The sequence below is a fragment of the Rhinopithecus roxellana genome, chromosome 5 (assembly GCF_007565055.1).
Source record: "Rhinopithecus roxellana isolate Shanxi Qingling chromosome 5, ASM756505v1, whole genome shotgun sequence".
NCBI lineage: Eukaryota > Metazoa > Chordata > Mammalia > Primates > Cercopithecidae > Rhinopithecus > Rhinopithecus roxellana.
The window spans coordinates 173,976,175-173,992,964 of NC_044553.1; the positions used below are offsets into that span (position 1 = coordinate 173,976,175).

The 16,790-nt window shown below is 53.3% G+C and overlaps 1 protein-coding gene across 1 annotated transcript; it reads right to left on the bottom strand.

Moving 5' to 3' along the window:
• Positions 1-13,686: 13,686 nt before the first annotated feature.
• KBTBD13 (kelch repeat and BTB domain containing 13) lies at positions 13,687-16,790 on the bottom strand. Its single transcript, XM_010355496.2, has one exon. The coding sequence runs from the start codon at positions 16,788-16,790 to the stop codon at positions 15,414-15,416; it is 1,377 nt and encodes a 458-aa protein (XP_010353798.1). The 3' UTR covers positions 13,687-15,413.

The following is a 16,790-nucleotide window of genomic DNA, read 5'->3' on the forward strand; positions in this document are numbered from 1 at the left end:
GTTCTTTTGAGTCCTGTAGGCGCCTGGTCTTGGTGTGGAAAGAACATCAAACTGTAGGTCAGAAGACCTCATTTCTGATTTTAGGTCTACTGATGTCTGGGTCAAGGCTTCGTTGGGCCTCAGTTTCCCTAGGAAAAGTAGAGAGATTTGACCAGGTCAAAAGCTTCCAGGCCTGGCAGCTATCCATAAGAATCCTTGGGGTGTTTATTCAAGAGTCTCAGGCCCCACCCCCGTATATTCTGATTCAGGAAGCCCAGCTTGGCGGCACCCAGGAATCTGTTTTGTTTTATGTAGAAAGATCTCTGGGGATTCTTTGCTACATAACAGGCCTGTGGCCAGTGTGTGTGACTTTCAGCCAGTCTGGGTCCCCTTCTGCTCTGACAATCTGTGATCCTATGCCAGTCTTTCCTCATTTGTGGGGTGGAGAGGTTGCGACCAGAGTTGTCTCCAGTCACCCAAGGCCTATCCTTCAGAAGTCCCCAAGGATTGAAGGGACCAGTGGCTGGAGCAGCCCATAACTCAAACAAGCAGAGGCCAGGGGCCAAGACTCTGGTGCCTCTGCTCTCCCCAGCAGGCCCTGCACAAAGACTTGCAACAATTACCGCAGAATCAAAACATCTCAGCCCCCTCCACCCTGCAAACAGGGCTGGACCTGGAACTGAGGCCTGTAAAAAAAAAAAAAAAAACGAACAACTGGCCGGGCGCGGTGGCTCAAGCCTGTAATCCCAGCACTTTGGGAGGCCGAGGCGGGCGGATCACAAGGTCAGGAGATCGAGACCATCCTGGCTAACACAGTGAAACCCCGTCTCTACTAAAAAAAAAATACAAAAAACTAGCCGGGCGAGGTGGCGGGCGCCTGTAGTCCCAGCTACTCGGGAGGCTGAGGCAGGAGAATGGCGTGAACCCAGGAGGCGGAGCTTGCAGTGAGCTGAGATCTGGCCACTGCACTCCAGCCTGGGTGACAGAGCGAGACTCCATCTCAAAAAAAAAAAAAAAAAAAAAACGAACAACTTCCACGTTTCTCAGGGCTTCAACCCCAGATACCTCATCTCTATGTGTAATGGCACTTCTGCAGGCCTACACACAACAAGCTTGGAACTAGAACCCGGTCTCCGGAGGCCCAAGAGCCCCTCGGTGCTTTCCACTAAGTCTCAATGCCTGCCAACTTGAAATCACAATAAAAACATTCTTTGGCCTTAAAACTTGCCTTGAATAACTTGCAGGCAGCACAAAACTATTAGAGAAAATGGGCAGGATGTTGTGAAGTTGGACATATATCTGTCTGTTGCCAAAAGTAAAACTACACTTGAAAGAGACAGTAAAATTAAAGTTCAATTTCTAAGATGCAATGTTAGGTCCAAAGCTAATGTTCTGATTAAGGTAACCTGGCCTTGGTCCACCACTTTACTAAGTCCCCTGGATTAGAGGCGACCAGTTGACAGGCCCATCTATTATTCCTATCCTTCTCCCACATGCCCCAAATCTGTCCATCCCTAGCAAACTGTTGCCTGATTAAAAATGTGGCATCTGGCCAGGTGCGGTGAGTCACCCATGTAATCCCAGCACTTTGGGAGGCCGAGGCAGGCAGATCACTTGAGACTAGGAGTTTGAGACCAGCTTGGCCAACATGACAAAATCCTGTCTCTACTAAAAATACAAAAATTTGCCAGGTGTAGTGGTGCACGCCTATAATCCCAGCTACTTGGGAGGCTGAGATGGGAGAATAGCTTGAACTCGGGAGGCGAAGGGTGCAGTGAGCCAAGATCATCCCACTGCACTCCAGCCTGGGCAACAGAGTGAGACCCTGTCTAGAAAAAAAAAAAATATTTGGGAGGCCGAGGCAGGTGAATCACCTGAGGTCAGGAGTTCGAAACAAGCCTGGCCAACATGGTGAAACCCCATCTCTACTAATACAAAAATCAGCTGGGTTTGGTGCCATACGCCTGTAGTCCCAGCTACTCGGGAGGCAGAGGCAGGAGAATCGCTTGAAGCCAGGAGGCAGAGGTTGCAGTGAGCCAAGATTGAGCCACTGCACTCCAGCCTGGCAAAAGCGAGACTCTGTCTCAAAAAAAAAAAAAAAAAAAAAAAAGTCAGACATTAGAGGCAGGAAGGTTGCTTGAGCCCATAAGTTTGAGGTTACAGTGAGCTACCACAGTGCCACTGCACTCCATAGTGAGATTCTGTCTCCAAAAAAAAGGAGAGACATCAGTGAGCAAATTGTTCATTTAAAATATTTTTTAGGAGGTACAATAGTGTGGTCGTTAGGGGCACGAACTCTGAAGTCAGATGTGGGCTGAAACTATAGCCTTAGCACTAACCAGCTGTGTGACCTTTTGAATATCACACAGCTTCTCTGCCTCAGTGTCTTATCCATAAAATATAGATACTAAAACTTCCCAATTGTGATGATTGAGCAGGATAGTGTGCAGGAAGATTGTGCCATGGTATCTAGTAGTTACTTATTTATACATATTTACACCCAGCCTCATTCCATCATCATTACCTTTACTATGATCATCCTCCTCATCACTGTTATGGTTAACAAATCTCCAGCATTTATCATCAAACTCAGAAACCCTGGGAGAACCACTCTCTGCCTCTCAGGTCAGCAGGGTTAAAGAAGGTGCCTGGCTGGAGCAGAGGATTCTGGGAGTGCCAACCTGGGAGAAGGACAATCTCTACAGTTAATACTAAGGATCAGGTGGCTGCCTTGGTGGCTCTTTGAAACAGCAGCAGATGACACATTCAAGCATGGTCTAGGACAAGAGGATCCTTAGAGAGGAGGTCAGGAGGATGGCAGGGTCCAGGTTCCAGGAGCAAACCAAGGCCTGGCCCATGTAAGCAGAATGAAGCTAATTCTGCCTGGTTCTTGCTCTCCCTCCTGTCCGCTTATGCTTTGTCTCCTCTTCTGGGTCCCCACCATGTTCCCGCAGAGGCCCAGTGGAGCAGGCTGAAGGTGGCCTTTTGACTCTGACAGGAGGGGATATCTCCTAACCCATTCGGGCTGAGATCTCAAGGCCTTTACATGGTCCCTTCCTGGGGAAATGTGCACAGTGCCCTCTATCTGGTTGACTTTCTGCCTCCTTCTTAGAAGGATCCCCGTGATTCCATTGGGCCCACCCATATAATCCAGGACAATCTCCCACCTCAAGATCCTTAATCACAGCCAGGCGTGGTGGCTCATATCTGTAATCCCAGCACTTTGGGAGGCCAAGATGGGTGGATCACTTGAGGTCAAGAGTTCGAGACCAGCCTGGCCAACATGGTGAAACCCTGTCTCTACTAAAAATACAAAGATTAGCCAGGCATTGTGGCGCATGCCTGTAATCCCAACTACTTGGGAGGCTGAGGCAGGAGAATTGTGGAGGTTGCAGTGAGCTGATTCAGCAGATTCACAGGTTCTAGGAATGAGGACGTGGATGTCTTTGGGGGGCCATTATTCGGCCTACCACAGAGAGGCACTGCTTAACCCAAAATAATACATGTGTAATGGTGGCATTTCAGGTACTTGTATCGGGGGTTTCCTCGTATCTTGTATTTGTATTATGCAAGGCTGGGCCCCCAGGCAGGCTCCAGCACACACAGCTGCCGCTGATCCTCTCTCACCTCTGCTCTCTTGCTTCATCTCAAGTCAACCTTCCGCAGCTGACATTCTTCTGGCATGGGAGCAGCGCCAGCTGAGGGGCTGCCAGCACCTCCTCTCGGCCCTGACCCTTTCACTCTGCGGGGAGGGAACACACTCTCACTGTTGGCCTCCAAGGATCAACTGAAGTCAGGAGCTGCTTCCCTCTTCTGGGACCCTCCTGCCCTCTCAGCCCCTTCCTTCCATTCTTCGTCCCCCATGCTGCCCAGGCTGCCTCTAGCTGCCCTGTCCTCCTATCTAGAGATTAAAGAATTCCTTTGTTGACCTCTGCAGGGAACACTCTTTGCCTTTTGAGAACTTACGGGACAAGGCAATGCTCATTTCAGGATAATGGCTCATAAATGAGAGGGTTTTAGGTACAGTGCAGGCTGTTAAAGCGAAGGTGTGACCCTCGCAGTTCTCCTCAAATGACCATTCTCTCTCTCTGCAGGACTCACCCTGAGAGGAACGTGGGGCTTTAGGAAGCTCAGGGAAGGATCTTTCCTAATGAGGGTTTGGGAGGCTTCCAGAGTCCTTCTCTTGTATGGGACCTCCTGGGGGGCTCCTCTGCTCACCCTCAGATCCCAACAGCCAGGTCTTTAATCCTAGCGATGCTGGGGTCAGAAAAGTGCAGAGACAATCAGGAACCTCCCAGAAACACACTCTGTCACACACACACACTTTGACCTCGGGGCAGTGAAACTCTTCCACCCTATCAGGAGGAAGTTGATGGTATGTGTGTCTTCACACTGGGGACAAAGGTGATCCTGGGCAGGGCAAAAACTGACTGCCCAGCCCTACCCACCTCCTCAGCCCTACATTGGGCCCTCTGAGGAGAGAAGACGCTGCCCTGAGTTTCAGGTGCTACAGCCCAGGTGATGAGCCAAAACTCCCACCAGAGAACCCTTCATTTCCTAATTCTGTCACCCCACAAACCTTTCCTGCACACCATGCCAGCTGGTGCTAGGCCTGCTGGGCCCAGAAGTGGGGGAAGGTGGGATGAAGGATGGGAAATGGCCTCTGCCCTGGAGGGAGGGGTTCCCAGGGCGAGGCTGCCAGGTGGGTTTGCGTGGCAGCTGGCTGAGAGGTCAGTGACACAGTGAAGGCGGAGGGACAGGCAGGCTTTGGCCCCGCAAGGGCCTCTGGAGCTTGCGCGCAGCCAAGTCCCTCTGTGGGGTCAGGTCCTGGCCAGGCATCCTACTGGCTTCACACTCAGCCCAGTGGTGGGGCACCCACCCCTGCTCCAGCCTCCTACTCTCCTGGTGGGTGGCCCTCCCTCCTGCCCATTCTACTCCTGAACCTGTCCTTATAAGGCCACCCGCTCAGGAGACGTGCGTTCTGTGTCCTCTGGGCAGCTGCCCACACAACGTCATCTGCTGTTTTACTGCTCGAGATTTTTAACCTATGATTTTATTTTTTTGTCGTTAAGAAAATGTTTCCAGGTTGAGCAGAGACATTAATTGGGTGCCAGATGAGGGCAGAAGGATGAATGCCAGGGTGCTTGGGAGCCAGGGACCCAGGACTGACAGCCCCAGGGCGTGACTTAACCACATATCCCAAATACCGCAGTAGCTGAACCACTCCAAGAACTCCAGCAGGCCCCGTGTGGGCCATTTCCCCTTAAGTGACACCCACTGAGTTGGGGGAGTTGACCCTCCCCCAGCTGTGGACCATCTTGTGTTGTTAGAGTGCCCTTTGGTCCTCTGTCCAGGAGGTGGGCACATGGTGCCCACACAGGGCCGGTCCGACAGCGGGCTGGAGCGCTGGAGCCTTGAGTACACATGTTCTGGGGCAGCCTCAGTGGGACTGTGAGCAGCTCCTGATGCTGTGGACTGTCCATTTCCAGCCAGGTGCACTGGCCTTCCCAGGGAGTGCTGAGCTACCCAAAGTCCTTCCAGTAAGATACTGTTCTCCTGAACTTAGCCAAAGGTTTCCCTGACTGACAACCAAAGCACCCTGCTGGGTGCAAGAGAACATGAGTAAAGGTAGTGGCAGTCAAGTGGGGCAGAGAGTGTGTCCTGTCTCCCTGCGAACCTAGAGGAAGGTGTGTTAAGCTGGATGAGAGAACCTTGGGCTGAAGCTGCCACCAGGAAGGATGCTATCTCCATCAGGGAACTCACCTTGTGGTCCTAACTGCTGCAGGGGCTGGCTGCCTCCTTCGCTCTACTCTGAGGCCCTGGGGGCTGGGGCTGAACCTGGCTTGTCTCTCTGCCTCTGCGCCTGGCACAGCTTCTGGTTAGAGGAGGTGCGCAGAGTGTTTGCTGAAAGAAGCATAAGAAAAAGAGTGGCGGGAGAGGGCAGCCCGGAGAGTCACCCGAGGAATGGCCCATGCTGAGAGGGAGGTGCCTTCCAAAGGGTCGTCACTGAACTCCAGCTGAAAGACCCACCAAAAGGGATTCAAGGAAGCTCTAGTACTCAGGATGACTACTAGTGAGGTGATTTCCAGGAACCAAGACAGTCACCTGCCGTTCCTCGGCGGACCAGACCTCAGAGCCTGGAAGGACTGCAGGGCTGGGGCTGAAGAAGGGATCCCAGTAGTTACTGGGAGGGTCCTGGTGTTGATCTGCACAGGCCCCCCAGTGCCCACGGAGGGGAGTGAGGTTCCAGCTGGTTCACCCCCCCGTGCTGTGATCCTTTGGAGACCACATGGTACCTTTTGTATGGCAGCAAGGCAAGCAGAAACAAGCATGGGTTGCTGTTCTTGAGCAAGCCAGGAGCAGTGGCCACACTCGGCAGTGGAGCAGACTGAGCTCTGAGGAGAGCAGTGGGTGCTGCTGGGCGAAGCAGCCACCACCCCATCCCTGTGATGAGGAGCTTTGTTTTGTCACACCAACCCCAGGCCTGGTGGGGGCAGGTGGCCCATGAGACCGCCTAGAGGCAGTCCAGAGCTGTTTTGGGGGTTCAAGGTAGGAGACTGAACCTAAGAGAAGTGTCTTTAGCTCCCCAGGAGTGCAGGGACCTCAGTTACAGGGCTGGGGCCCATGGGTCACAGGGATGCCACCTTCTCAGCATCTGGATCTTCAGTCAGACCCAGGGCTGGGGAGGCCACCTGCACAGGCCAGGTGACAGGACTCACACACTTGCCCCTCCACCCAGCACTGTCCTCCCTCCACCAGAGGGGGCACCAGCCTTTGTCCCTAGGGTCATATTCTGGAGTCAATGCCCTAATCAGGAGGAATGATGAGAGATCCTTTCAAGGCCAAAACTCTTTGGGGCTCCCAAGTACACCAAGCAGTCATGAATTGCCTTCTCCATCTGAAGCCAGACTGCCCGCTATTGCCAAGATACTCCGCTGCCCATGCCTGACAGCAGGGAGGTTTCCGCTTCACTGACACTGACAGCCAGGCCCTGCTCTACACCCTGTCTGTGCTCTCTCTCATTTACTCTCCCAACAGCCCTTTCAGTTTAGGTTCTGCTGTCCTCACTGACAGATGCCCACCTGAGGCTCAGAGAGGGTAAGCAACTGCTTAAGATCACAGAGTCAGGAAATAATAGAACTGGATTAGAATCCAGGAAGTCTGAGCCACAACTGGAGCCTCCCGGCCACTACACTGGCTCCTTTCACGGTGAGCCTGTACACACGTTCCCCCACCTGACCCCACAGCAAATGTATGCACCAGACACATCTCAACCACACATACAAACTGGGGCTCAGAAAGGTGAGGCAACCAGCCCCACATCACCCAGCAAACAGGTGGCAAGGGTGGGCCTGAAGCAAGGATCCCCAGGGCTCCCTCTATGTACCTTGCAGAACCCCTTGGATAAATCTGGTAATGATCTGGTCCAGCCAGGGTGGTGGAGACCAGGGCTGCAGGCCTGCCTGGTCCCTCACTTGGGAGGGGGTGACAGAAGCTGTGCACTCTGGAGCTCATGCCATCTGGTTCTGTTTCCATTCCCAGCCACTCCTCAGAAAGCTTCTAAAGGTCAATTTTTTCCCCTCAAATTCAAGTGACTTGGGAGGCAAGGCCCTGGCTTCTGGTTACGGAGGCACCACCTCTGCCTGTAAGACATTCCTCTGGTTCCCATAACTGTGTGATCAGGCAGAGGCACTGAGATGGGCATTTTCCAGTATACTGTGCCCCAGCCAAGCCACTTGGTGACACGGCCCAGAGAGCTGAGGGTCAGAGGGGACAGGGCCCATGTCCAGCAGGGTCTTCGCAGGAAAGAGATAGCACACTCAAATCAGGTCACTAGAGGAGGGTTGAGGAAAGAGGCTGTTCACAAAGGGTGGAGGGCCCCTAAGGAACAGCACAAGGCTAGTGAGCTTGGGGCTTCACCACTCCCGCCTGGGCAGGAGGGAGGGGGGCAGCCACCTCAACCTGGAGACAGAGGGCTGTAAGGAAAGGACCACCCATCAGCGGCGGGGACTTGAGTCAGCGAAGGAAAAAGGTCAGTGCAAGATCACCCCACAGGGAGGGAGCCAGGAACTAAGTTCCCTGACTCCACACCCCTCCCCACTTCCCACCTTCTGCTGCTGCTCTGTATTGGGAGCCAGTCAAGGGAGCCCAGTGATGTCACCCAAACAGGACCACCTCTCGGGGTGTGAAGCAGGAGAAAGGAGCTGATCTCGAGGGACAAGGAGCCGTCAGCCCAGGGCTGAATGAGAGGCTTGCTATCTGAATACAAAAAGCAGGTCTTTCAGTCACACTCACTGCCTCAAAAACTTGCTGTGGCTCGCCATTTCCTACAGAATAAAGCCCAAGTTCTCTAGCCTGGCATTCAAGGCTCTTCACACACAGACTCCAGCCTACTTCTCTGGCCCCACTATAGGTACTTCACATAATCTGCACAGAGACTCTGTAACAGTCTCTCATCATCATCTCCATTTGCCCAACATCACAGAGCTGGCATGTAGAGCTGGAATATGGACCCAGGTCCCCTGGGTGCCATTCTGCTGCATCATGAGCGATAAGCACAGACTGCTGGAACACGGTCCATTCACCAAAACTGCGCCTTCTCCACAGTAAGGGTGTCAATAATGGGTGGAGGGGAAAGTGTGAAGAGGAACCAGGAGAAAGAACTTGGAAGGTGAGGACTGCATATGCTGGTCTAGAAGCTCTTATTTCATCCTCAGGACAACCCCCCTGGAATTATCATCTCTGGTTAGAGTTGAGACACTCTCATTCTTTCATTTCAGCAACTTTAAGGAATTTACCCATGGTCAAACAGAAGTCCCTGTCAGAGCCAGGGTTTGACTGCAAAATCAGCTGGCAGGCAGGCAGCACTGTCCCTCTGCAGAGTGGCACCTACAAAGTCCTCAGTCCCTCGTTTCCACTGCAACCCAGTGTTAGCTCCTTCCCTGAGCACCCCAAATTCCCTTTGCTAATCGGGACTTTGCGGTTAGGCATATTTTTGTAAGACTCCTGTTAGAATGAAAATATGTTACCTGCAAAGGGAAGCATGTTGGGCCAATGGTTTCTGACTTCCTATAGAGTTGGCAAAGTGTGTGTGTGTGTGTGTGTGTGTGTGTGTGTGTACGCATGAGTGCGTGACCTGAAGGGCCCAGGTGCCCAAATACCATTAGAGATTAACTCCTTTGTCTCTATCTGCTGAATCTGAGTGCTGAATGGGGTGTGTGTATAGAGGAACTTTCCTAGAAAAAATAAGGATGGAAGCCTGGAATCAGGGAGGGTAGCCTGAGGATGGGTCACCATAGGGAAGTTCTTTCATGAATGCCCTGGAAGGCAGCAAAGGAAATAACATGTGAGGATGGGAGGAGGATTCCAGAGAAGCAGGCTTTAGGTTGGGTGGTCCACTTGCATTGCTGTCTCCAGGAAAGTTTCTTGCCCCTAACCCGTGACCTCGCTTTCCTTTCCTGTGAAGAGAGGGGTGGAACTAGAGGCTTACACCCTGCTCCACGACCCTGCAGCCCAACAAAAGGCCCATTTTCCCTTTGATTAGTTACTCGGATGCCAGAGAGAAGGGCTCCCTCTTTTCATGCTTCCCCAGTCCAGCTAGGGCAGAATTATGAGAGCTGCAGAGGATGCTGCTGGGCCAAGACCTCCTCCAGGGGGTCCTGTATCCCACATCCATTACTGGCCTGTTGGGGGCAGCCTATCTTCCAACAACTGTTGTCTCCCACCAGCACAGTTAATTTGCTGCCGTTCCTCGGATGTGACAGCAACTTGAAGCAAAGCAATTAGGATGAAAAAGAGGCCCAGCTCCTTGAGGCCAAAGGAAAATAAACAGAGCGGCCCTGTGTGTATTCCGCCGCCAAGAGGAGCCATTCTTCACGTGATGATTAGCATTTCCAATCCCAGCTTCCTCCCTTCCCTTGAAAGAAGTGACCTGTGAGCTGCTGTTTTTCTCAGATCCCACTCTTCCCAAGGTGGACTGCAAATTTGACAGCTCGTCACCTCCACAGAAAAGTCTTCCCTGGCCACCTGTCACAGCCCTGCCAGAAATGATACCCCTGTCCTCTGAAATCTGAAAGCCTTTCTCTGTACCTCTCCTATGGAGTTTCCTTGATTGACTGATCAATTGATCAATTCATTCTTTCAATAAACATCCGTTGAGTACCATTCATTCATTCAACAAATATTTCTTAAGTCCCTACTATATAAATCATCTCTTAAGCTGCCTACTATGTTCTAGTCGTTGTTCTGGGTCCTGATGAGACAGCAGTGAACAAAACAGAAAAAAACCTCCACCTTAGTGGAGCTCAAATTTTAGTAGGAGGAAGCCAACAGCAAACAAGTGAAAAGATAGCATGAAAGATGATGCTAAACGCTATGGAGAAAAATAAAACAGGAAAAGGGAGAACACATAGAGAAGCGGGAGGTAGATTTTAAATAGGGAGGTTAGGAGAGCCCGCAGGATCGAAGTGACGTCTGAGCCAAGACCTGCAGGAAGCAGAGTGGGGCTAAGTGAGGCAGTGTGCAGGCAGAGGGACACCGGCCACAGGCCCTGAGCTGGGAGTGTGCCTGGTGTGCCCAAAAAGCGATGAGGCCAGAGAGGAGTGGGAGATGAAGTCAGGGAGGAAACAGGGCAGGAGAGTCTGAAAGGACTTTGCCTTTCAGAGAGGGAGCACCATGCTCTGACCGGCGTTTTGTTGAACTAGGATGGCTCTGGCTGCCCTGTAAGCACACTGAAGGGAAGCCAGCAAGGAAGCGGGTCCTGGGTGGAGGACAGGGGTGGGGCAGCTTCTCTGCCTCTGCCGGGCAGGCTATATAAACCAGATAAGATGATTTCAGGGAGAGGAAGGCTTGGGGTGCAGGACATCCGGAGTCAGGGGCAAGGAGAACGTTCGTAGAAGACTGGAGAGAGCTCCAGAGTGTCGGGCTGCAGGGCTGAAGGGCTGCCACTAGGTTCGGGAAAATGATCCCTGCAGCTTTAAGCTGTGTGAATGTAGGCCTCTCAGAAAGGATGGACTTCTCAGAGTAAACCTCTGGGCTGGGACCGAGAGATTTCAAACCCAGCCCTCTGAGCTCAGGAACTCCTAAGTGTTTCTGTAATTTGCCCAGCTGCACCTGGTTTGTGCCCCCACACCTTCACGCAGTAGTCAAGCCGAGGTGCTGAGGAATGAGAGGCCGAGAATCCCAAGTCCTGAGTTCAGGTCCCTCCTCTTCCACGTGACTGCCTGTGTGACTCTGGGTGAGTCATTCTGGCTTTCTGCTGGTTTCCTCACCAGCACCCCAAGCACAGTCACCATCCCTGCTGAGGGCAGGTGGGCAGTAGTGACACATGCTGTGGGTGGAGCAAAGCTTTACCTGTGAGAACCCTTAGGCAGCGGTGGTTACAAAAACTGGTTTACAAAAGCTCCCCACACTTCCTGAGATGAATCGCGAACGTGCAAATATCCCCCAGGGCCTAAACTAGTCATTACCTGTGCAAATATCCCCCAGGGCCTACACCAGTCATTACCTGGGCTGAACGGGGCTACTGGTTTTCCAGGTCTATCCTAAGGGAAGAGAACTAGTTAACTTTCCTATGGAAGACGGAGGAGAAAGGGCTGAATCCAAGAGAACACACGAACCCCCAAAAGAGGTGGGGATACATAGAGAAAGGCAAAAGGGAGGGAGTGTTAAGGAGACCGTTGGAAACACCATGTCCATCTCAGGATGTCGGCCAGTCATGCAGCACGGAAGACAAGCCTATGGCCCTGGGTTCACAGCCAGGTTCTACCACTTCCTAACGAGCCTCTTCTAATCACATGACCCTTGAGCTTTTTCCCCTCCATTAAGCTGCTGGAGTAGGGGTGTTGCCAAACTATCTACCATTTAAAATTCTTAAAAGCTCAAGCAAGTCAACTGTGGGAAAGCTCTCTGTGAACAGTGTTGTTATTATGCACAAAAGGCATCTCAGAAAGGGCCGCCCTGGATGAAGGAACAACCAAATGCCAGGAGCCAGCAGGCCAGGGCTGAACAGCCTCAAGTGCAGACAACACTGTGGGATGAGAGAGACTATGAGCTGATGGATCACAATGTGGCAAGTCTCAGGTGTTCAGCACTGGTCAGGAGGCACGAGCAAGGAGGAAAACGCTCTGTACTGTTATGAAAAGTTATCTGTAACTTGGAAGTAAGGCAAAAGGAGGATTATTTTCTTTCACTGTCACTTTGGGACAGGGTTGAACAAAGAAGAGTTATTTAATTTTCAAGGGGAATGTACCTTTGCCTTACAATTTACTATAGATTAGAGCCCAGACTTTGTGAAGTCACATGCTAACTTGTAGGCATATGCACAAATATGTACATGTATGTATGTAAAGATGCAAAGGATTTTTGTTCAGTAGAGAACCAAAAAAATTATGCTTTTGTCCTGTAAAGCATATACCAGTTTTGTCTCTAACTTAGCAAACTTATTTTAGTATGTCTCTTCCAACTAAATATACAAATCTGTCTCTCAAATGCTTTTTTTTTTTTTTTTTTTGAGACGGAGTCTCGCTCTGCCACCCAGGCTGGAGTGCAGTGGCCGGATCTCAGCTCACTGCAAGCTCCGCCTCCCGGGTTCACGCCATTCTCCTGCCTCAGCCTCCCAAGTAGCTGGGACTACAGGCGCCCGCCACCTCGCCCAGCTGGTTTTTTGTATTTTTTAGTAGAGACGGGGTTTCACTGTGTTAGCCAGGATGGTCTCGATCTCCTGACCTCGTGATCCGCCCGTCTCGGCCTCCCAAAGTGCTGGGATTACAGGCTTGAGCCACCGCGCCCGGCCTTCAAATGCTCTTTCAATCAGCTTTGCCATTCTTTTTGGTTCTCTTATAGGTGAGTTAAATAAATCTTTGATGTGTGATAAAAATTACACTTTGAGGCCAGGTACAGAGGCTCATGCCTGTAATCCCAGAACTTTCGGAGGTAAAGCAGGAGGATTGCTTGAGCCCAGGAGTTCAAGGCCAGCCTGGGCAACACAGTGAGACTCCACTTCTACAGAAAATTTTATAAAAATTAGCTAGGTGTGGTGGTGTGCACCTGTAGTCCCAGTTACTCAGGAAGCTAAGGTAGGGAGGATCACCTGAGCCCAGGAGGTCAAGGCTGCGGTAAGCCATGATTTTACCACTGTACTCCAGCCTTAGGGACAAAGCAAGACCCTGTCTCAAAAAAAAAAAGAAGGAAGGAAGGAAGGAGGGAAGGAGGGAGGGAGGGAGGGAAGGAAGGAGGGAGGGAGGGAAGGAAGGAGGGAAGGAGGGAGGGAGGGAGGGAAGGAAGGAGGGAAGGAGGGAGGGAGGGAGGGAAGGAAGGAACAAAGGAAGGAAGGAAGGAAGGAAGGAAGGAAGGAGGGAGGGAGGGAGGGAGGGAGGGAGGGAGGGAGGGAGGGAAGGAAGGAGGGAGGGAGGGAAGGAAGGGAGGAGGAGGGAGGGAGGGAGGGAAGGAGGAGGGAAGGAAGGAAGGAAGGAAGGAAGGAAGGAAGGAAGGAGGGAAGGAAGGAGGGAAGGAAGGAGGGAAGGAAGGAAGGAATTACACTTTGATAGAACTACAAGTGAGAAACTCTTGTTGCTATGCTGTGTGGCTTTGGGCCAGTGGGTCAGTTTTTGTCACAAGAAGAGGGTACCCAACTCCCAGGCCCAAGGTAGGTCTGGAGGGGGAAGACAGATGTGAAAGTACCTTGCACATCATTCACAAGAAGAAAAACTCAGGGTTTATTGTTGAGACTTATGAGACTAGGCTACTCCAGGGCTGGAAGGTCCCAGGCTTCTGAGGGCTGCATTCTCCAGGCTTGGGACATAGGCCAAGAGAAGGGGCAGCTAGGGGCAGCACTGGAGCAAGCCTCCATGCCCCGGAGGTGCCATGCCAACACTGCATTCTCCATTTCTGATGAGGCCAAGATTTCCCATGGGCCTCAGGTCCTGGGGGATGGAGACCAATCAGGACCACCCAGAGAAGTCTTCCCAAGGCCATGGAGAGGCTGGAGGGGGCTGGGACAGGCATCTGCCCAAAAGCCAGAGCTGGGGATTTTGATGAAGGAACGAGAGTCCTCATCCAACAACAGAGGTCAGCACTAGGTTGCTAACTGGTGGCCTCTGTAGCCTGGGTTCTTTCAAGGCATCATCATTTTAATCATGGACAGGGAAGTCCCCCAGCTCACTGAACATGATCTCTGCCCTTACAATCCGCACACGTGGTTGTGCACACACAATGATGTTACAGCCAGGGTTCCAATAAGCAATGCAGGCAGCCCAGGTCAGGAAAACGAAGAGCTGAGTCAGCCAGTGCTGCACATAGGATGGCAGAGCACTGACAGGGAGAGAGAAGGAGACAAGGCATTCCGGCCAGGGGAATCGCGAAGGCCAGAATAGGACAGAAGAGAACAAACCTGTAGAATGTGGAGGAGGGGCTACAACTGAGGAAGATGAGGCAGGATTTGGCTCATACCTGAAGTTATGTGGGTTAACAGTCCACTGCCCCTGTGGTGATGGCAAAAACAGGGTGGGCAAGGGCTTATACCTGGGTGCTCCCCTAAGGGTCCCAAAAGGGAACGTGAAAAATTCTCTCCCCGCCCAGGTCTTACTCCAGGCTCAGCTCAGTCACTATCTGCTACAAGTTGGCCCAGTCTCACCACCTCTCCAGATGCCCCAACTACTGCTGCTCTGCCGGTATGGTTGGACTTGCAGAGACCCTCCAGATCTGCTCCAGCCTTCCCCAACCCTGCTTCTCTTCTGAGCTCTCAGCCTCTATGGTCTAAGCCTCCCCTTTCAGCAGCTAATGGTATCCTGCTCACCTCCTCCATAGAGTTTGCACACTCTTCTCTTTTCTGCAGTTAAATATTTTTCCTCTTCCTATTTTCCCTTTGCCCTGATTTCTTCAGCACTTTATTATACTGTAGGTGGTTTTAAATTTTTTTGCATGTTGCCTTCAACTCTGTGGATCAAGACAAGTATGTGTAAACCTTTTTGTTGTCCTGTAACTGTTAAGATTTTTTTCTGGGTTATCCTCTAAGCTTCCTGGATCCCTGTGTGGCAACTACAGCTCTCATTAGGCATGACATTGGGCATACAGTAGGTGCCTAATTCTTGCCTACTACGGGCAGTTTGATTAACATCACTTAAGTCACTCCCAGCCATGCTCAATCACTAGCCCATTACATACAAGCCTGGATTATTCAAATCCCAACTCCTCCTACCCTTTTCACTGACACTGTGACCCACCAGCTCTCAGCAGAGCCCAAATGATTTGATGGCATCATCGCTGCTCCCTGAGCTTCTTGAACATGTATGTGCACACCACCAGAAGGCACCAGACCTGGGTGTCTCAGTAGAAAGAGGGAAGTTACCAGCTACTTCTAAGGCCGGCTTCACACGCTCAGCCATAACTCAGGGAGGAGTCGCGGCGTCTCCTCCCTCCTAAAGCCGGCCCAGAGGTCACAGTTCTGGCGTTGTCGAAGCCACAGGCCCAGGGGCGCCAGCAGGCAGCCTTAGGAGAAAGGTCTGCAAGGAGCCGGGCCGTGGGAAGCCGGCTTTCTCCCTGAGCAGCCGCCAGGTGCCGCCCTCGATGGCGTAGAGCAGCGTGAACATCCGGTTGACCGTATAGACGGTGTCGCCGCGCACCACGGCCGTGAAGAGCGCTCCCTTGCTGTTGACGAACTGGCCAGGCAGCGCCGTCCACTGGCCCGTGGCCAGGTTGAGACAGTCGATGGCGCAGTGTAGGAAGTCGTCGGAAGGTCCGTTGCGCACCACGTAGAGGCTGTCGCGGTGGGCCACCATGCAGTGGCCGTAGCTCTGCGGACGCCGCAGGTCGGCCACCGACAGCCACGCGTCGGTCCGCGCCGCGTACTCCACCACGGCGGTGGTGTCGGCCGGCCGCCACAGGCACACGAAGAGGCGGCCACACGCCTGGGCGCAGGGCACGCCGGCGGCCGGCTGCGGCAGGTCGGCCACAAAGCTCCAACAGGCCGCGGCCGGGTCGTAGCGCTCCACGGAGCTGACGGGCGTCCTCTGGAGCTCGCCGCCGATGGCGTAGAGGCAGCCGTCGAAGCCGGCCAGCGCTGTGTCATAGCGCGGCTGGTGCGGGCTGGGGAACTCGCGCCACGTGCCGCCGTCGGGGTCGTAGCAGAAGCCCAGCTCTACCACCTCCTTGCTGGCGCCGCGCACGCCGCCCACGATGTAAAGCTTGTTGTCCAGCGTGGCCACCCCGGCCAGCAACGTGCTGGCCTCCAGGGGCAGCGCGGCCAACGTGCGCCACGCGTCCTCTTTCTCATCCAGGTAGCACAGCGTGCGCGATGCATCCTCCAGGAAACCGGGCGCGGGCGTGTGCGTGCTCACGGCCACGTAGCTACTGGGCCGCAGGGCCGCCACGTAGGAGCGGGCCTCGGGCAGCGCCAGCTCAGCTGCCAGCTCGCGCTCGCCGTCGCGGATGAAGAGCGCGGCACTGTGAAACACGTCTCGCAGGCCGAAGGCGGCAGCCGCGTCGCACAGCAATGCGCAGTTGTCCGACGTGAGGTTGTACTCCAGAAAGCGCGCCAGCGCCGGCGCCTGCAGGAAGGCGGCGCACTCCACGGCCTGCAGCAGCTCGTCCTCTGCCGCCAGCGCCGGCCGCTCGCCGCGCAGCACCTGCAGCGTGACGCGGAAACCGCCCGCGCTCAGAACGCCCAGGCGCACCTCTGCCGCGCGCGCCTCCCGCATGCCTGAGCGGAAGAGGCCGCGGAAGAAGCCGCAGTGCTCCACGAGCAGGGCGCGGTCGGCTTGGAAGAGCTGGCCGCCCACCCATACCTGCACAGTAGTCTCCGGACCCCGTGGCAT

Bases quoted from the DNA above. Each gene is read 5' to 3' on its own strand.
- KBTBD13 (XM_010355496.2), bottom strand. From the start codon at position 16,790: ATGCCACGGGGTCCGGAGACTACTGTGCAGGTATGGGTGGGCGGCCAG.